Source organism: Bos mutus, chromosome 1 (genome assembly GCF_027580195.1).
Source record: "Bos mutus isolate GX-2022 chromosome 1, NWIPB_WYAK_1.1, whole genome shotgun sequence".
NCBI classification, from domain to species: domain Eukaryota; kingdom Metazoa; phylum Chordata; class Mammalia; order Artiodactyla; family Bovidae; genus Bos; species Bos mutus.
This window is the reverse complement of record NC_091617.1, coordinates 66,723,673-66,746,086: the sequence shown is the minus strand read 5'-3', so window position 1 is coordinate 66,746,086 and position 22,414 is coordinate 66,723,673. Positions and strand designations below refer to the sequence as shown.

Genomic DNA, 22,414 nt, shown 5'->3' with positions numbered 1-22,414 from the left:
CAGTATGACCATAAGGGTAAAATCCTCAGCTGACATGCTATCTGCACAATTCATTTATAACCCTGGGAGTTGGAAAGGTTTATTCTATTAACTTTGGGCCAGGATATTCCTAAAGCCAATCTAACCCCAAAATTAGATTTGACTTTCTCACAATATTTTTAGAAAGAAAGACTCCATTTCCTTAGAGATATAAAGCAGAAAAATACAAAGGCTTGACCACAGACAAAGAATGAAGCCCTGAAAAGAAAGTGAAGTTGCTCAGTTGTGTTTGACCCTTTGTGACCCCAGGGACTGTAGCCTACCAGGCTCCTCTGTCCATGGAATTTTCCAGGCAACAGTACTGGAGTGGGTTCCATTTCCTTCTCCAGAAGATCTTCCCGACCTAGGGATCAAACCCGGGTCTCTCGTATCGCAGGCAGATGCTTTACCATCTGAGCCACCAGGGAAGCCCTGAAGAGTGACCTATAATATGTAGTAGAGCTAAGTGTTCAATTTGGTCTGAGTGGTGGCTGATTTTGAAATAATTTGTTCTTTTACTACATACTCTATTAAAACTATTTTAAAGTGAATTAAAAGTCTGTTAAAACAACAAAAAGAATAGTGAACACACACATACAATTTGCTTGTCTCTTGGAAATCCAACAGCCTGGAATGGGTTCTTGGGTTACTCAGTAAATCTTGTAATAAAGGCCAAGTGTATGCCTTTTTGGTAGGTCGCTAACCTCAGGAGGAAGCACTTTTGTGACAGGAGGGTTAAAGGTTCATCTGACGAATCTGGTCTCTGTGGAGGCTTGACAAATCAGAATTCTAATGAGATTCCACACACAGTCCAAAAGAAATGGAGCTATGCATTTCTCCAGACTGGATTCCACTGTGAAAAAGACAATATTTAATACAAAACAAATGTGCTAACCCAGAGGTAGCAGATTCACTTTATATAAGTCATAAAATTACAAAACTGGGTAAAGGTTTTCCAAGTGTCAAGGCATTTGTCTTAAATGGATTTTCAAGCTTTAACACGGATACTTGCTTTTAGCTTAGGAGCAGAATTCTTATTGAAACAAAATCCTCTATTAAACACATAAAAAAAAGCCCTGAAATAAAAGCCTTTGAAAGCTGGTACAAAGTTGAGGATCCAAGGCACAATTGTAATATGGAAATGTGTATAAAACAACTGAGGATTTTGTTCTTTTAGCATTTCACAAGACCGCCAAGTGCAAACATTTTTACCTGAATTCATCAGGAAGACATCTTCTCTGAGAAACACATTCTGACTTTGGATATAAATCAAGGCAAAACTTGTTTTCCTTTTTCTAGCCTTGATTTTCAAGAAATTCAAGAATCAAATTTTATACTCAGTAACAGCAATGTGTTCACCCTTCCTTCCAGTCTCATTGGTTTTGCTTTTCTTCCCTTAATGTTCATATTTTATTACCATTATTGTGTATGTCCTTTTTGGATATGCTTCCCAAATTCTTTTGGCAAAGAGGCCAGGTATACTTCAAATACACACCCGAAAAAAGCAAGCAAATATTGCAAATACTTTTAGGATATAAAAGGGAGTGTCTTTGCCCTCATAAAACACCTTAATCAAAAGCAATGTTTCAGAATTACCTTAAGATAATATACACCTAGATACAATAGCGGGCTAAAGCTCATTATTTTAAGAAGTCCCCAGGACTTCAATTTTACCAAGAATAGACATATTTCCTAAATATAATCTTAGTTATCTTCATTAATATAATCTTAGCTACCTTCATTAGCCCAACCCTGGGCTAAGAGATTAGAAACTGTGTGTGCTTTGCTCTTGACCCTAGGTAAGTCCCTAACACCTGGCTATCATAGTGTCCTCTTTCCTATTGGGAAAATAGTACCTCCTCGACAGGAGAAGACTCATTATGATTAGGTAGGTGCTCTTAGAAGTAAAATTGCAATATAAACGCAATGTATCACCATCATACACATTAGAGGCCTAAGTGATTCTTTCTCAAGAGCTTAAAAACTTCTTTACATTCATGGCAAAAATTTATCTTTCTAAATTCATACTTTCTTTGGCAACAACATGACAGAGGCATGAAAGCTGTATAAACACGCAAAGATGCAGGCACCAAATAATGAAAGAAAACATTTCTATACATAAAACATTATTTATACCTGTTTTCATTTTTTACATTAAAATATAAACATCCCCTTATCCAAAATAGCTGGTGAAAAAACTAAATGAAAAACAAATGAAGCTTTTAAAGATAGCTGGTGAGTTTTCAAGTGTCCTTGCTTAATACCAAACATTATGACTCAATAATAAAAAGAACCAAACTGGTAAGAGAGCTATAAAGTATCAATATACAACAAAATCTCGATGAACCAGAATACTCCAATCTCCTGGTTAATCAACAATTTACAAGAAAACTCTTCTTGCTTTAACCGTTAGTTTCTAAAAAACTTTCTCAAGTTTTACTTTCTAAAGTAAAGTGAATCAAGTTAACTTTCTGGCTCGGTAACTACAAAACACCAAACATAAATCAATTTCATTTTGATGATTTAGGATCATGTGGTACCTTGGGATGGGTACATCTGAGAGATGGGTACATCTCTCAGAATATTCATAATTTCTTTGCAGTTTTGTTAGGGGCAGAAAATTGGAGGGAACTGGAGTTTCTTGTATTAAATAAATCCCCAAAATTATAAGTTTCACTGTCTTCTTTTGCCTCATTCTCCTAAAAAGGAGAGTGTAGCAAAAAGGTTGTAGTTAAGCAGGATTTCTCATTATAAGCATACCTATATAAACTGGTTCTGGAAACAATGCAGTTTGGTGACTTTACCCCTCTGGACAATTTTTTCTGCTTAATTAATATACCCAGTAACATGAATCACATGTAATGAGTCCACTGTTTTTCTGGATATCAAATTTCAAACCTTATGAATTCCTTAATTGGAATCTTTCCTCAAGAAAATCACTCATGAGGATGATTTCAAAACCAGAAAGTGAAAGTGTTAGCCTCTCAGTCCTTGTCTGACTCTGTGCAACCCCACGGACTATAACCCACCAGGCTCCTCCGTCCATGGAATTCTCCAGGCAAGAAATACTGGAGTGGGTGTCCACTCTCTTCTCCAGGGAATCTGCCCAACCCAGAGATCAAACGAGGTCTCCTACACTGCAGGCAGATTCTTTATCATCTGAGCCACCGGGAAGCCCTCAAAACCAGAAGAGTAGTAGATTTTGCTAAAAGAACTAAAATGTGCTTCCTCTAATAATTCACAACTGCTTAAACAATCTTTACAAAGTTATCGAAAAGCACCACTTAGACAGTAGGTGCTTAACTCCTCGAAGCCATGAAATAGTAAGAGGAATAATAAGAAGTGCTGAGAGAAGAGCTACCTTCTGATTCTTTTAGAACAACTCAGTGTTTCCACAGGGCAGGACCCAGATCACTTGGTGGCATGTGATATGACTTTAGGCGATACACAACACAGAATTAAATAATGTTGAATCACAGTGTGAATGTCATTCCCTTTGTAATTTTCTTTTACATTTCTGATAATTCCACAGAGAGAGCCCATTTGGGGCTAGGTAACGTCTCTTACCTCAACAAGAAGGAGTAGGCTTCTTGGATTCAGAGCCTTGGCAGTCATCAGCATCCAGTTAGAATCTAACAACATCCTGTTTTATTTTTAATTTATTCTGTAGTTCTCTTTTTTTAATGGCAAACTGATGCTGATTTTTCACTTGGAGTAGAGATTAGTTTCTTTTTAAAATATTTTAAAATTTAAAAGATAAGTATTAAGTAAATAATAGCATATGTAATACTTAAGTGATAGAAGTTTGGCAAATAATGGCTATAGCCCAATGACATATTTTTAAAAAGTGATTTCAAAAGAAGGTGTAAATGTGGTCTAGGAAAGAAACATGTTCACTGTGTTTTCAATACTTATGATGCTCCAGGGATGAGCTCACCACAGCCTTCTCCTACATCAGGTGATTTCCAGAGTTAACATTCAAGCAAAAATATAAAAGGAAAAAGAAACCATTCCACACCAATCTGGACTTCATAAACTCATGGTACAATGAATGTGCAAATGATCTAATATTTAGTAAGTCATTTGTTTTACACATAAGCTTTCCAATTCACTGCAGCATCTTTTATTTGGTCTATACTAATGCCTCACAAAGGCAAACTGGGGTTGTAGAGTTCCTGCTTGGTTCTCAGAGCAAGTCCCACACCTGCTTTTGGATTGAATTCTCCAGCCGTGATTCAGAGCTGTTGGCCCAGTCTTCCCGTGGCATCTGACTGTTCTTCCACTGCCACTGCCCTGTAGAGAGGTGTCCTCATCTTCTGAATGATAATCATGGCCAACATTCTGCTGAGAGGAATTTGCCTACCAGGTATTGCATGCTCACAGGCATGCCACGCTGACTTAAAAAGGGCAGCTGGAGAGAAAGAAAGCAGAGCTTCTCATTTGTGGTGAGCAGTTTCTTCAGCACAGTGGTAGTGTCCTTCCTTTTCCTCTGTAAGGCAAGGCAGTATGTCTGAAGGATGGTGTCAGACATCATAATCAGGAGCTTTGCCCTGGGCTTGCCTTAGCCAGATCTGTAGTGTAACAAATGCTCCCACAGTCACGTGAAAAAAAAGCTGCCAGAGATTGCGCAGTTCATAGAGATACATGTTGCATAGACAGATTAAACCAAAAGTCAAAAAAGATTTGACATTCCGCCAGCTGGTATAGTAGACAAGTAAATAACACTGTTGAAAATACAAAAATGAATGATGATTAGGGTTATAGGAAGAAGAAATAGATGCTGCAACTATAAAACTTTAACAAGCCACAGGGTGAAATATGAAAGTGGAGTAAGGGGATTTTTCAACTACAGATAACACAATGTAATATCTTTAAGACATTCAGCTATGAAAGCTCCAGCTTAAGAGGGAAATAGGTTTCTCCTTTTATGTTTTTCATTTTTCAAAAGGAAAAGCGTTTTGTATCATATTTAAAAGAGATAACTTCCATGCAAACAAGCTAAACAAATTCCTCAAGATGACAGGCAACTAAGAAGCAGTCTTAGGATCTTAAGGGTTCTTATCCCAGAAAAGTTAAAAAAACTCATACAAGTTATTCAGCAAAATGGGCTCATATAACCTGAATCTGTATATTAATGAAATCAGCAAATATTTACTTGAGTGCAAGGGGCTAAACTAGGACCTGAGAGAACACTTGAGGGAGAATTTATTCAATGGAAATTTATTTATCTGTTTAGCATTGTTCTTTGGTTTTAAGTAAACAAAGACCTCACTCAGATGGAGCTTACCTTCTACTAGAAGACAGATTATAAAGTTTATATATAAGTATATATATGTATTTATATATATACAATCAAGTAGTTATGTTCTAGAAAAGATTTTTAAAAATGGGACACAGGACACAATGAGTGGTGATTTAGAAGATAAAGTACTCCCCTGCACCTAAACCCTGGCATTCACCTTTCTGCCTTTATTTTTCTCTATATTACATTTATTAACATACTTCAAAAATATGCTTATTTTATTTGTCATCTGTAGTCTTCCAATGAAATCCAAGTTTCATGAGGGAGAGGTTTTTAACTGCCTTATTCACTCACTTTTCTCCATTGCCCCAAACAGTGCCTGGTATGTATATAATAAGTGCACAATAAAAATCTGTTGAATCAATGAACTGCTTTCCAAGTCTGGGATATATAGGAATTACATATGATCACAAAGTCTTAGGAAAGAGGTGCAGGTCTCTGTGTGACATTATATCCAGACTTCAGAACCAGAAGAACATTAGAGTGTTTGTGACAATACAGAAAGAATGTGATGTTCTGCTTAATGTGTTTAGTTCTTACACAAATCAGGACTGTGTTTGCTATCCAAGCAAAATTTAATTGGAAAAATTTATTTTATTGGAGTGTTTTGAATTTAAAAAGTTGAAAAACAAATATAAATTTTCTTTTGAAATAATTTTAAATGTCAGAAAAGTTGCAAAAGCTTTTTACCCCAACCAAATGTTATCGTCATATAACCACAGTATAATCATCAAAACAAGAAATTAACATTGATTTTAATACTATTAAGTAACCTAAAGACTTCACTTGAGTTTTGCTAGCTGTCCCATAAGACCCTTTTCCTGGTCCAGAATCCAGCCCAGGACTCCATATTTCATTTAGTTGTCAGGTCTCCTTGAATCTTTAACAGCTCAAGTCTTTCTTTGTTTTCCATGACCTTAACAGTTTAAAGAATACTGATAAGTTATTTTGTAAAATGGCCCTTAATTTTGGTTCACCTGATATTGTCTCAAAATTGAATAGAGGATATCCAATTTTGGAAAGAAGAATACCAAAGAGGTAATGTGTGATGTGTCAAATTACTTATTAACTTTGATCTTTTGGTAAGGTGGTATCCAACAGGTTTCTCCACTAGTTACTATTTTTCTCCTTGTAATCAGTATCCTGTAGGAGGATACTTTGAGATTATGTAGATTTCTATCCCATCATATTTTGCCCACTAATTTTAGTATCTATTGATGATTCCTGCCTGCCACAGGTGTTTGCCAAACAGTCGCTTTCAATTTCCATCATTCTCTACATTTATTAACTGGAAATTCTACTATGAAGAAGAGCTAGAGTACCTCGTATTTTTTTTAAATAAATATTTAATTTGTGGTTTTCAAAGGCTTTAAAGATAATGGTCTGTACCCCACAGATTACTTATTAATTACAAAGAGGAAAAAGATAATTTTGCAATGGAGATATCTGTTAGGCATCACTTAATCAAATGATCAAATTTATTACATGCCTCTTGACTTATGAAATTAGAGGTATACAGAATACTATACTACATAGTATGGTCACCAAAATAACTAACCTGAATCTAATCACAAGAGACACATCTAGATTATGGGGCATTCTATAAGGTATTTGCCTGGACTGTTAAAAAATGTCAGGGTTATGAAAGACCAAAACAAAATAGAACAACAAAAAGGCCAGGAGATGGCATTGTAGGTTAAAAGATACACAACAACCAAACACAATGCACAATTTGAAATCAGAGGAAAAGAGCTATAGAAAACATTTTGGAGACAACATAATCTGAATATGAATCCTATGTTAGGTAATATTGTATCAACGTTAAATTTCTTGGGTGTGATAAAGGTATCATGGCTATGTACAACAGAACGATGTCTCTGGTCTCAAAAGACACATGCTAAAGTTTCCAGAGGTGAAATATCTTGATGTTTGTAACTTACTTTAAAAAAAAAAAACTGCAGGAACCTCTGCTTCTGGGAAGATGGAGTCGATGCACTTTCCTCTATTCTTTCCACTAGATACAACTAAAAACCCTGGACATGATATATCAAACAAGTATCAGATGACTCTGGATGATAAAGAGAAGAAGGAAGACAGGCTAAGGACCTTAAGTCTCAAGGAATGACACATTGGTAAATTACCTAAGTTTGTTTGTTTGTTTTGCCTCATATACCCCACACTTGGAGCTGAAGAAGCTGACAAGTAGAAAACCACTGGACGCACACCAACAAAACAAACAAAACTCAATAAAATTTTGCTTTCTCTAGCCAAAAGACCAAGAGTGATGCGATTTTCCACTACAGAAACTTGTACACAACAACTATTCTTCTACAGCCAAATACCACCAGAACCAAACCAAAACAAACCAAAAAGCCAAACATACACACACACAAACTGTGACCACCCACATTCACCCCATCAAAGCCTATGTGGGGAGCCTATCATGCTCTAAGGCTCTAATGCTAATGTTCTAACTCTCCAGGGCTTCAGAGAAGGCAAGTGGGAAGCCAGAACTTTGATTTCCACTGGATGGTAGGAGTCCCTCAACCCCACCCCATGGTGTATCACTAGAGACTAAGAAGGACTGCAGAAATTCACCTCCACTTGGCATTAAAAAGGCAATGGATTTCTCATCAGAAGCTATGAAGTTCAGATAAGAGTGGAACAACGTTTTTCAAGTGTTGAAAGAAAATTAGCTATCAATCCAGAATCCTATATCCAACAAAAATATCCTTTAGGAATGAAGGAAAAATAAAGACATTCTCAGATGACAGAACCCACTCTAGTGTTCTTGCCTGGAGAATCCCAGGGACGGCGGAGCCTGGTGGGCTGCCGTCTATGGGGTCGCACAGAGTCGGACACAACTGAAGCAACTTAGCAGCAGCGGCAGCAGATGACAGAAGACGAAGAGAATTCATCACCTACAAATATACTCTAAAGGAATGGCTAAATGAAGTTCTCTAGACAGAAAGGAAACCAAAAAAAAAGGAACCTTGGAACACTGGATAGAAAAGGAATACAGCAAAAATACATGTTAATGACTAGCTTTGCCTTTTTAAGAATTTTCTAAATTATGTTTGATGATTGAAGTAAAAATTGTAACAGGGTCTGATATGTTTCTAAATATATGTAGAGGAAATATTTAAGACAATTATAAATAGAGGAGGACAAAGAGATATAAAGAGTTACAATTTCTATGCTTCACCTGAACTAGTAAAATGATGACACCAGTAAACTGAGTAAGTAAAATGTAGTACCTTAGAGCAATATTTAAAAAGTCATCCAAAGAAATACATTCAAAAACATTATAGATAAAACAAAATGGAGTTCTAAAAAAAATGTTCAAGTAATCTACAGGAAGACACAAACAATAAAACATAAAAATGAAAAAGCTGAAAACAAAATATAAGAAGGCAGACAAAAGCCTTAACATGTCAATAGCTACATTGGATATAAATGGCTTAAATATAGCAATTAAAAGATAGAGATTGGCAGGATGTATTAAAAAAACATAACAAACTCTATGTTATCTACTAGAAACTCACTTCAAATGATACAGGCAAGTTTAAAGTAAAAGGATTGAAAAAGATGTAGCATGCAAACACTAACCAAAGGTAAGCATGAGTGGCTATCCTACTATTAGATAAATATAAAAATATTTTGGGACTTTCCGGGTGGTCCAGACTCCACATTTCTACTGCAGGGTGCACAAGTTGCATCCCTGGTCGAGAAACTAAGAAACAGAAAGTGTGACCAAAAAATAAAAATGAATAAGTAAAAATATTTCAAAGAAAGCAAAAATAACCAGGGACAGAGAGGGATATAATGATAAACGGATCAATCAATTAAGAAGATGGAGCAATCCTAAATGTGTATGAACCAAACAACAGAGATGCAAAAACTGATAGAACTCAAATAAGAAATACACAAATACACAACTATAGTTGAAAATTTCAATACTCCTCTGAGTGTGCATGTATACTAAGTCGCTTCAGGCATGTCCAGCTCTTTGTGACCCCATGGACCCCATGGATCCCATACAGCCCACCAGGCTCCTCTGTCCATGGGATTCTCTAGGCAAAGATACTGGAATGGGTTGCCATTTCCTCCTCCAGGGATCTTCTTGAACCAGGGATCAAATCCGCATCTCTTATGTCTCCTGCATTGGCAGGTGGATTCTTTACCACTGGTGCCACCTGGGAAGCCCAGCAATTGATAGAACTAGCCAGAAAAATCAGCAAAGACATATAAAAACTGAGCAACACTATCAACCAACAGAAGCTAATCAACATTTACAGAACACTCACTTAACAACAACAGAATACACATTCTATTCAAGTGCCCATGAAATATATACCAAGACAAAACATATTCTGGGCCACAGAACAAACCTCAACAAATGTAAAATAACTGAAATCACACAGACTATGTTATCAAACTACAATGGAATCAAACTACAATAATGGAAAGAAAATGAAAATATCCAAACACCTGGAAACTAAGCAACACAACTCTAAATAATCCACAGGCCAAAGAGGAAACTGCAAGGAAAAAAATTTTAAATACACTGAATTAAATGAAAATACAACATCTCAAAGTATGGAATAGAACTAAAGAAGTACTAAGAGGGAAATCTGTAATATTAAATGTACACATTAAAAAAGAGAAAATTCTCAAATCAAATCATCTAAGCTCTCACCTCAAGAACCCTGGAAAAGAAGAGTCAAATAAACCCAGAGCAAACATGAGGAAAGAAACCAAGGAGGTAGTGCAGAAATCAATAAAATAGAAAATAGGAAAAAAAAACAATAAAACAAGGAACAGGCTCTGTGAGAAGATCAATGAAATTAATAAGAATGATCAAGAAAAGAGAAGATACAAATGATCAATATGAGGACTGAAATAAGAAATATCACTACATATCCTATAGACATCAAAAGGATAGTAAGGGAATACCACAACCATCCAACACACAAATTTGATAACTTAAGTGAAATGGACAATTTCCTCATAAAATGCAAACCATCCATTGTAAACAATTATGTGGATAGCTCTACAACTATTAAGAAAATTGTAAGACTTATTAGGGTTTTCCTGGTGGTCCAGTGGTTAAGAATCCACCTTGCAATGCAGGGGACACTGGTTCAATCCCTGGCCCAGGAAGATCCCACATGCTCTGGAGCAACTAAGCCTGTGTGCCACGACTACCGAGCCCACGTGCTACAGCTACTGAAGTCTGTACACCTAGAGCCTGTGCTCTGCAACAACAGAAGCCATCATAGTGAGAAGCCCACACACCAGTGAAGAGCAGCCCCTGCTCGCGGTAACTAGAGAAAGCCCATGTGCAGCAACAAAGACCCACCACAGCCAAAAAATAAAAATAATCTTTTTTTTTTTTTTTTTAAAGACTTACTAATAGCAGAAGTAATCAAAACTGTATGGTACTGGCAGAGGAACAGACACATAGATCAACAGAACAGAATAGAGGCTCCAGAAACAGATCCACATAAACATGCCCAACAGATTTTTTCAATGCAAAAGCAATTCAGTAGAGGGAAAAAAAGGAAAAACTGATAAATTAAACTTCATAAAAATTTAAAATACTTGAACTACAAAAGACTCTTAAGAGGATGAAAAGATAAGCAAAGACTGGGAGAAGATATTTGCTACATATCTGACAAAGGACTAATATCTAAAATATATAAAGAACTCTCAAACTCAACAGTAAAAGACAACAATCCCATTAGAAAATAGGCGAAAGACATGAACAGACATTTCACCCAAGATGATACATAGGTGGCAAACATGAAACTATTTTCAACATCATTAGCCCCTAGGAAAATGAAAATTAAAACCACAATGAGATTATCACTACACATTTATCAGAATGGCTAAAAAAAAAAAAATACAGACAACACCAAACGCTGACAAGGATGCAGAGAAACTAGGTCATTCACACAGTGCTGAATGTAAAATGGTACACTACTCTGGAAAACTGTTTGTTTCTTAATAAGCATGCAACTACCACGGCCAGTAATTGTCCTCCTGGGCACTGAGCTCAGAGAAATGAAGAATTTTTTCACACAAAATCCCAACCATGAAAGTTTATAGCACCTTTATTTATAATAGCCAAAAACTAGAAACAATTCAGATGTCCTTTAAATGAGTGAAAGATCAAACAAACTGTGGTACAGCCATACCATGGAATACAATTCAGCAATAAAAAGGAACAAACCACTGACACATGCACGGATAAGCCTTCAGAATATTATGCTGAATAAAAAATGCCAACCACAAAAGGTTATATATACTATGTGGGTCCATTCATATAACACATTCAAAATGAGAAAATTATATTAATGGAGAACACAGGAGTGGTTGCCAGAGATTAAAGAGGGGTTGGGGCTGGGGCAGGAGGGAACTATAAAGGGCAACATGAGGAGTCTTTATGGTAAGGACTGTTATATACTTGACAGCATCAATATGCACTGTGATGTTGTATTATAGCTTTCCAAGGTGGTTACATTGCGGGGAAATGGATAAATGTTACGTAAGCACGCTTTATGACTCCAAGTGAGTTTAATTATCTCAAAATAAAGAGTCTAATAAGAAAAACAACTTCACATATTCATTTTATCTGCAACTTACATTGTAAACAATGAGCATATACCCCATATACAAAAACATACAAAAAAAGAATGAGATTAAAGCAAATGTTGTGAAATGTTAACAACTGGTGATTCTAGGTGTACCAGTTTCTCAACTTTTCTATAAGTCTAAAGGTTTCCAAAATAAAACAGAAGGAAAAGCACAATCTCTAGTTTCTTCTGATTTCCTACTTTATGTTTTTGGTCATGCAATGCAGCTTGCAGGATGTTAGTGCCCAGATCAGGAATTGAGTCCATGCCCTCTGCTGTGGAAGCATGGAGTTCTAACCACTGAACTGCCAGGGAATTCCCAGATTTCCTATTGTAAATGTTCCATATCAAGATGATCTCTATCTGACTGAACCCTGTGATTCTGTAAGTATCCAGAGCCTGGAGGAAAAGGCAACAAACCATGCAGTAGCAGTCTTTGAGGTCTGATCTAAAGGAGATTAAAAAATATCCTGAAATTGGAGATACAGCATATCACATGGTAAAAGCTACTTAATTCTTCCTATGGGGAAATTATAGGAATATGCTAATCATATTTGGAAAGCATTCAGTTTCAAGCCTGTCAATATGAAGGACATTGTTTTTTTAATTTTCTTTTTTAAAGTATTTATCTGTTTACTTCTCAAGTTAAAAGAAGACCTGGGTGACATTGCTCCATCATGAGGCTACTCTTAAAACTATCAATACTTTCATCTGTTCTGAGAAAGTTACAGAGGTATGCCTATCCTTGGCAAGAGCACTGGTTCTAAGATCACTTAGCTTCAAGTCACTGACTGACTCTAAGAACGGTCTAGGCTGCTGTGAAAAATGGTGATAATAATAGGATTAGTGTGGGGCTTTCTTTGAGGATCAAATGGCATAAGGAATGTAAAGGGCTTACCACAAAGGAAGAGCTCAACACATTTTTGCATTATTATTAGCATTTAAAATTATTTCATTAAGGTAAAACAGCTAAAAGTATATTTTATAAGGATAATCATTCATGAGACTATTTTAAAGTTAATATTTACCTCACATTGTTTTAGAATATGAAATAGTGCATATGTTATTAAATTATACACTTACAGCATTATAAAAGTTATGCAAATATAGGAATTTTGCTTAGAGATAGCATGATATAGTGGAATGAATATGACATTTAAAATCTGAAGACCCAGTTCAGTTCTGACTCTACCACTTGCTGGCTATGTGATCTCAGGATAGTACTGAAACTGCTTCAGATTTCTCTTTTTCAAAAAAGTGAGGATAATATACCCTCTGTGATAGCCTGTAGAGATTAAAGAACGAAATCTGCACAAGAATATTTCATAAAATTAAAATACTTGTGACATCAATGAAGACAAGCTTTCATATCTCCTGCATGAAATGTCATTCATTATAACTCAATCTGTCAAATTTGACAGAAAAACAATTTCTAAAGCTAATATAAATGATTAAGAAAAACTAGGGGAATTTAAAAAATGGGGCCACTGAAACTAAAATTTCTAATGTCTTCACATAAAAGTCAAACGCATATATTTAATATATTTCCCTAAAGATTTCTTCTGAGTTTTAGGTACCCTTTTATTTGCAGGACTGAATCTAACATTTTTCTATGCAAGACAGAGAAATGTGACACCTATAAGTGTTAAGTCAAAAGGCCTTGCTTGCTCTAACATGTTTCAACAAAAACACTTGAATCTGGGTAATCAGCATGGTTAAATCTCCCTTCTCTAACACATCTGTGCCTCCTCTGGTCTTGGAAATAAGAGTATGTATCTCCCTATGATTCAGGTACAAAACCTCCTCTCTCCTGAAGTCTCAGATCTACCTGGTCTTCGAATCTCAGGGAGTCTTCCTTCTCAGCGTCCTTTCTTTTCCTATCCCTACTGCCATTACTTAGAGAAGGGGTAGGCTACCCACTCCAGTATTCTGGCCTGGAGAATTCCATGGACTGTGTAGTCCATGTGGTTGCAAAGAGCTGGAAACAACTGAGCCACTTTCACTTTCACTGCCATTACCATAGTTTAGGCTTTCATTACCTTCTGCCTCAAAACTAATATCATTACTTGTAGTCTCTCTGCTCTGACAATCTGCCCTATTCATCATTGCTAAATTAAATATCCTAAAATCCCGCTTTTGCTGTTCCCTCTTCACAGACCTCAAAAATACAAAATCCTCAACCTGGAGTAGAAGCAGAGGCTGCAAGTAGAATAATAAGTCACCAGAATATCTAGAAGTAGCCTTTACTGCCACAGGCTGATGACCTGCTGCCAATGAAGCCCCAGCACAGGAAGAGCGCTAACACTGAATTCACTGGGATCTATGTTCATTCAAAAGGGTCACAAAGCTAATAGAGGCTCAAACTGAAAAACGAGGCAAAGAACTCAGACATTATCTTATTTAAAGCGCCCAAGAAGTTAATTAGAAATGACACCTGAAGTGAGCAATAACAGGAAGGTATTTCTTAAAAATGAGAGAGAACCTACCTGGTAAAGGCAGGCTGCTGTTCCAAGAAAAAATGCAACAATGTAATTTAAGTCCTCACCATCACTCTGCAAAAATAAAATAAAAAGTTATTCTTTCTGTGGAAGCCCATTTCCAAAAACAATCCACTGGAATAGGATATGACCTTTATGCACAAATGGTCAAAATTTTCAAAAGTGGAATATAAAAATACTCAAGAGTCCTAAAAGAGAAACATAAAACACATCATAAGAACCTGAGAGTGTGAGGTAGGGGAAGACTACCAGTGTTCTTCGAGGTCTGGGCTTCCCCATCAATTATATCTTACCCAAGAGAAGATGAAAGCCAATGGAAACAAGTTTCCGCGTAACATTAAACGTGTCTCTACTTTCCACTAAAGAAACCATATGAAAATATACAATACCCCAGCAGCCTATAAAGCTAGGCCTGCTTATTGGGATTACTATTTGACTCAAATAAATACTGATAGTTTACATCTAGAACTAGCACATCACCGAACTGTCCAACGAAGTCATTTGACATGATTAAAATTTTTTAAAAAAGACAACTAAAATTGAAAAGCTACTGTCCACTAGAGTGTGCTAAATCCCAATGAGGAAATTCAGTGACATGTATTATGTTAAAATCACTCAGAGGAAAAACAGAGATAGATTATGCATAAGAGTATTTCTTTTAAAAGAAAACTAATAGAGACACGTAAAAACCCATTTTTTTCTACTCCTCTTTGGTTCCTTTTAAATATCTGTATTTCTCATGTCTTTTGATGGAGTAGAACATAAAGCCCAAGCAGGAGCATCAAATTTCTTTTCTTCTAGGTAGAAACATTAAATTTGGCCCTTATTTTAGAAAAAAAAAAAATCTCTCTATACAATAAAAATTTTCAGAAGACATGGGAGTGTCTCTCATGACCATGAGTTTTTGAAATAACATAAAGCGAACAATTCCTTTTCCATTTGCTATTGGGCAACAGAAGTGCCTGTAAGGCAGAGAGAAAATGGCTTATCCTAGTGAGAGGATCTTAAAATAGAAACCATTAATCTGTCTGGGATGGTTAGACCAGTTCTATACCAGAGACAAGGAAGGTCAAGAAAAAGCCCTTCTACTTTAATAATTCTAAGACTTTTAAATAAGTTCTGCTTGATTGTTTTTTCTTCTGTCCTTTCAATGATCTTTTTTGATTATAAAAGTTCATGTTCATTGTAGAGAACCTGAAACAAAATGTTACAAAGAAGAAACTCACATAGTACATAATATCACAATTTTGGGAGAATTACTGCTAACCATTTACGTACTTCCTTCTAATCCTTTCTGTACAAAAATATATGTACTTTGAAAAAATGGAATCATACTTTTATGTATTTTTTAGTACTTCACACTATATCATAAAACATGTTCTTAAGATACTAAATATTTCTCAACCATTTAATTTCTAATGATTACATAACCTTTAACTGTGGGGCTATACAATAATTTCATTATTGTCTTAAAATCGAATATTATATTTTCCCTAAATTTACACTATCACTTTATAACTCTCTTAATTGCCTTTGGAACACTTAACAGCATGTTTCTGGAGTAGATCAGAACTGGGTTCAAATCTTTATTTATTAGCTAGCTGTATGACCATGGACTATTATTAATATTTAACTCCAATTCCCTTTTTTGAAAATAAAAGTTGTACAGAGTCAATGAAATATCAATAATATTTGGAAACACAAAGAACAGTAATGGACACAGTAAGTATTCAAAAACATTCACTAATTTCTCCTTCTCAAAGGTTACTATATGCATCATTTATCAGATAATTAGGATTACCTTTCAATATTGTTTAAATCTCTAATGTGCTAGCCTTGTTTTCTCACTGAGATCCTAACCTTCCTTCAAGAAAGAAAATGAATCTTACTACTTGCAAGAAACTGTGCACAAAGTGGGAATTCAACAAATGAATGCCAAATTGAGTTGTGCTTTGGAAAATCTTTATTTCCACTTAGTAAAGAGAATATTTATAAACATATTCTTCTTTCAAAAAATAGTCATTCATTAAACACAGATGGCCCAAGTACTGTGTTATACAACCAAGGACAGAAAACAAGTCAACACAAAATGAGGAAGCTCAACTCTAATCAGGAAGGCAAATATAGAAAGTAACAATTTACATCCAAAGTGGTAACTGATGGGATAGGTGTATGTATAGGGTACTAAGGGAGCCTACTGGAGACACATTTAATTCTGGAGAAAAAAAGGATCAGGGAAGGTTTGTCACAGAAAGTAAAGCTTAATTTGCATCTTGAAGGATAAACCAGTAGGCAAGGTAGGACAAGAATTCCAGGCAAACGGAGTAGCTTGTACAGTTTTAAGAGGATAGGATGACTCCAAGGTCTCCTATTTAGGCAACATTTGAATGATACCATACACTAAGTTGGCCTTTCCTGGTGGTTCAGGTGCTGCAATGTGGGAGACCTGGGTTCGATTCCTGGGTTGGGAAGATCCCCTGGAGGAGGGCGTAGCAACCCACTCCAGTATTCTTGCCTGGAGAATCCCCATGGACAGAGGAGCCTGGCGGGCTACAGTCCATGGAGTCACAAAAACTCGGACACGACTGAGAGACTAAGCATGCACAAACACTAAGCTGGGAATATAGGAGGAAAAATGGGCTTGAGGGAAGAAAAAATGAGTTCATTCTGGACTCAGGTATTTTGGAGTTGCTCATGAGATATTCAAAAAATAAGTTTAGTAGCCATTTAAGTCAGCTTCAGGGAAGAGTTTAACCTAGAGATCTAGTTTAGTAGTCAAATATTTAAATAGTAGTTAAATGAAATAAAGGAGTATGACAACGAAATGCAAAATATATTTCTTGACTGGCTGATAGACTGTAGAGAGGAAAAAATATAAATATAAAGGATATTTGGGGTCAAATATGAATTGTGAAATCTAAAAATAGATTTTATTATTAGCTAATACTGCATTGGTCTTCTGGAGAAGGCAATGGCACCCCACTCCAGTACTCTGGCCTGGAAAATCCCATGGGCGGAGGAGCCTGGTAGGCTGCAGTCCATGGGGTTGCGAAGAGTCAGACACGACTGAGCGACTTCACTTTCACGCACTGGAGAAGGAAATGGCAACCCACTCCAGTATTCTTGCCTGGAGAATCCCAGGGACAGAGGAGCCTAGTGGGCTGCAGTCCATGGGGTTGCGAAGAGTCAGACACGACTGAGCGACTTCACTTTCACTTTTCACTTTGACGCATTGGAGAAGGAAATGGCAACCCACTCCAGTATTCTTGCCTGGAGAATCCCAGGGACAGAGGAGCCTAGTGGGCTGCCATCTATGGGGTTGCACAGAGTCGGACACGACTGAAGTGACTTAGCAGCAGCAGCAGCATTGGTCTTCAGTTTCTTTGGTTTAATAAAGGTATTGTGATTATGCAGGAGAATGTTCTAGTCCTAAAGACAGACATATTGAATAATTTTGGAATACATCTGTCATAATACTGACAATTTTACTTTCCAATGATTCAGAAAAAAAGAAAATAAAGAGAGAAAGGAAGAAAGAATGGCAGGTACGTAACAGTTCAGTTCAGTCACTCAGTCATGTCTGAATCTTTGTAACCCCATGGACTGCAGCATGCCAAGCTTCCCTGTCCATCAACAACTTCCGGAGCTTACTCAAATTCATGTCCATCAAGTCGGTGATTCCATCCAACTATCTAATCCTCTGTCGTCCCCTTCTTCTCCCGCTTTCAATCTTTCACAGCATCAGGGACTCTTCCAACGAGTCAGTACTTCACATCAGGTAAAGTATTGGAGCCAAAGTGTTGGAGCTTCAGCTTTAGCACCAGTCCTTCCAATGAATATTCAGGACTGATTTCCTTTAGGATGGACTGGTTGGATCTGCTTGCTGTCCAAGGAAGGCTCAAGAGTCTTCAACACCACAGTTTAAAAGCATCAATTCTTCAGTGCTCAGCTTTCTATATAGTCCAACTCTCACATCCATACATGACTACTGGAAAAACCGTAGCTTTGACTAGATAGATCTTTGTTGGCAAAGTAATGTCTTTGCTTTTTAATATGCTGTCTAGGTTGATCATAGCTTTTCTTCCAAGGAGTAAGTGTCTTTTAATTTCATAGCTTTCCTTCCAAGGAGCAAGTGTCTTTTAATTTCATGACTGCAGTCACCATCTGCAGTGAGCCCCCCCAAATTTTTGGAGCCCCCAAAAATAAAGTCTCTCACTGTTTCAACTGTTTCCTCATCTATTTGCCATGAAGTGATGGGACCAGATGCCATGATCTTAGTTTTCTGAATGTTGAGCTTTAAGCCAACATTTTCACTCTCCTCTTTCACTTTCATCAAGAGGCTCTTTAGTTCTTTTTTGCTTTCTGCCATAAGGGTGGTGTCATCTGCATATCTGAGGTTATTGATATTTTTCACAGTAATCTTGATTCCAGCTTATGCTTCATCCAGCCCGGCATTTCTCATGATGTACTCTACATATAAGTTAAATAAGCAGGGTGACAATATACAGCCTTGACATACTCCTTTCCTGATTTGGAACCAATCTGTTGTTCCATGTCCAGTTCTAACTGTTGCTTCTTGACTTGCATACAGATTTCTCAGGAGGCATATTCCATCCCTTTAAGAATTTTCCACAGTTTGTTGTGATCCACACAGTCAAAGGCTTTGGCAAAGTCAATAAAGCAGAAATAGATGTTTTTCTGGAACTCTCTGGCTTTTTCAATGATCCAACATATGTTGGCAATTACATCTCTGGTTCCTCTGCCTTTTCTAAAACCAGCTTGAACATCTGGAAGTTCATGGTTCACGTACTACTGAAGCCTGGCTTGGAGGATTTTGAGCATTACTTGGCTAGTGTGTGAGATGAGGGCAATTGTGGGGTAGCTTGAACATTCTTTGGCATTGCCTTTCTTTGGGATTGGAATGAAAACTGACCTTTTCCAGTCCTGGGGCCACTGCTGAGTTTTCCAAATTTGCTGGCATATTGAGTGCAGCACTTTCACAGCATCATCTTTTAGGATTTGAAATAGCTCAGCTGGAATTCCAACATCTCCACTAGCTTTGTTCGTAGTGATGCTTCCTAAGGCCCACTTGACTTTGCATTCCAGGAAGTCTGGCTATAGGTGAGTGATCACACCATCGTGGTTATCTGGGTCATGAAGATCTTTTTTGTATAATTCTTCTGTGTATTCTTGCCACCTCTTCTTAATATCTTTTGCCTATGTTAGGTCCGTAACATTTCTTTCCTTTATTGTGCCCTTCTTTGCATGAAAATTTTCCCTGGTATCTCTAATTTTCTTAAGAAATCTCTAGTCTTTCCCATTCTATTGTTTTCCTCTATTTCTTTGCATTGATCACTTATCTCTCCTTGCTATTCATTGGAACTCCACATTCGAATGGGTATATCTTTCGTTTTCTCCTTTGCCTTTAGCTTCTCTTCTTTTCTCAGCTATTTGTAAGGCCTCCTCATGCAACCATTTTGCCTTTTTGCATTTCTTTTTCTTGGAGATGGTCTTGATCACTGCCTCTTGTACAATGTCATGAACCTCCATCCATAGTTCTTCAGGCACTGTCTATCAGATCTAAACCCTTGAATCTATTTGTCACTTCCACTGTATAATTGTAAGGCATTTGATTTAGGTCATACCTGAATGGCCTAGTGGTTTTCCTTACTTTCTTCAATTTAAGTCTGAATTTGGCAATAAGAAGTTCATGATCTGAGCCACAGTCAGTTCCCGGTCTTGTTTTTGCTGACTGTATAGATTCTACATCTTTGGCTGAAAAGAATATAATCAATATGATTTCTATATTGACCATCTGCTGATGTCCATGGTAGTCTTCTCTTTCGCTGTTGGAAGAGGGTGTTTGCTATGACAAGTGCATTCTCTTGTCAAAACTCTGTTAGCCTTTGCCCTGCTTCATTCTGTATTCCAAGGCCAAATTTGCCTGTTACTCCAGGTGTTTCTTGACTTCCTACTTTTGCATTCCAGTCCCCTATAATGAAAAGGACATCTTTTCTGGGTGTTAGTTGTAAGTCTTCATAGAACCGTTCAACTCCAGCTTCGTCAGCATTACTGGTTGGGGCACAGACTTGGATTACTGTGGCATTGAATGGTTTGGTAGCTGTTAATTGTATTGCTTTTTAAAACCTTTCTGTAAGTCTGAATTCTTTCAAAATAAAATGGTGTGTGGTGGGGGAAACAGGGATACAAATGAAAAAAAAAATGCTTTTCAGTCACTAACAAGAATCTCTATATACTGCCATGAAATGATTTACATAGTTAGATGGAAAAAGATTCAAATAAATATGAATAATACACTGACATTTACAAAGGAATAATTTTAAAAGAATATATAAGTAAATCTATACATACGTATTAACATATATGGGCTCCCCTGGTGGCTCACTGGTAAAGAATCCACCTGCAATGCAGGAGACCTGGGTTCAATTCCTGGGTTGGGAAGATCCCCTGGAGAAGGGAACGGCTACCCACTCCAGTATTCTGGCCTAGAGAACTCCACGGACTGTATAGTCCATGGGGTTGCAAAGAGTCAGACACAACTGGGCAACTTTCACTTCATTTCACTAACATATGCACATAGTCTCTCTAGAAGGATACACCAGTGGTTGACTCTGGGGAGGAGAAATGGGAAGAGAATTGCCTATTATGAAAATTACAGGCTTGAAATTTACCATGTACATATTTTACTTGTGTATGCATGACTATTGATGTCTGTAAATATACACACATTAACTTTTTAAAAAGTCATTATGAAAATATCCAAGAAGATGTAGACTTAAAAGAATATAAAGCCAAGCACATGACACAAACCCTACAATTTAAAGGACAGGTGGAGGACAAAATTTACCAAATAAACTGAACAACAAGAAGAGAAAGGAAAAAAGATACAATAGGAAAAATTGTTTCATGGAAATGAAGGGATGAGATTATGTCAAGAATAAAGTAAACCATGAAACTATTAACAGTGATCTATTTTATTTGGTTCTAAGTTTTCTAAAATAAACATTATTTTTGAATTTAAACAATGAATTATTTTCAAAAGCAAGCACTGAACAACATGTGTGATAAGACAGGACACGTAAAACAAGACCTCTAGAGCGGCTGCAGTATCTGGTTACCCGAAGGACACAGGTGAACTTAATGGTCACTGAAAGAATTATAAGGGCAGAAAGGGATCATGGTCAACCAAGAGAACAGAGGTAAGGGAAGAGGGGCACAGTGTAGTCTATGTGTTCAAAATATTAGGAGGGAACATACATCTAGAAGTTTTTTAGGGGTGTTTTGTTTGTTTTTTTTAAGATCAGCAGGCTATAACATACTTATGAGCTGAGAGAACAGAGCCAGTAGAGAGGAAGCATATGAAAAACAGATGAATAGCTACAGGCTGGGGAAACATGGGGCAGAGGTTTAGAGAGAGACAAAAGTGGGAGTCAGTGGGGGCAGGGTGGACAGGAGATGGGATTAAGGGTGGGGCAGGGAAGAAAGGGCTGAAGTAAAGAGTTCAAATTTTTTAAAATCATATTCACCTTCAGAGGATGCTAGGATATCAATATACTGCTTGAGAAATAACTAATAAAAGGAAAGAATTTTTTAAAATGAGGATGTCAAGGTAAGCAGAAGCTTCCTATGATAGCCACAAAATGTATTAGAATGATACTATTTAAAGGTCTGTAATAATTGAGAAACATTCACTTTTTAAACTTCAGTGAAAAAAAGGACACAAAGTTACATAATGGTATGATATGTGTGTATATATATGGTAGATATTAATAAAATAAGAGAAAATTGGGAGATTTTTCTTTTCTTCTTTATACTTTTCCTTCCAACTCTTTATGCACAGAGCACATGAAAAATGCATTTATTTTTTTTAAGAAAGCAATCACTGCGTCTTAACATAGATATAATACTACTAAAGAAATAAAAACTTTCATTGAGCT

At 36.7% G+C, this 22,414-nt stretch overlaps 1 protein-coding gene across 3 annotated transcripts in view; it reads right to left on the bottom strand.

Moving 5' to 3' along the window:
• Positions 1-718: 718 nt before the first annotated feature.
• SEC22A (SEC22 homolog A, vesicle trafficking protein) overlaps positions 719-22,414 on the bottom strand; it is an 85,072-nt gene continuing 63,376 nt past the window's right edge. For 2 of the 3 annotated variants that reach the window (XM_070370216.1, XM_070370224.1), the window contains 2 exons: positions 14,445-14,510; positions 719-4,742 (listed from right to left, as the gene is read on the bottom strand). In XM_070370216.1, the coding sequence (XP_070226317.1) occupies positions 4,542-4,742; positions 14,445-14,510 (267 nt within the window). In that variant the 3' untranslated portion in view covers positions 719-4,541. The remainder of the gene's footprint in view (positions 4,743-14,444; positions 14,511-22,414) is intronic. The other variant, XM_005893410.2, reaches the window with a different exon arrangement.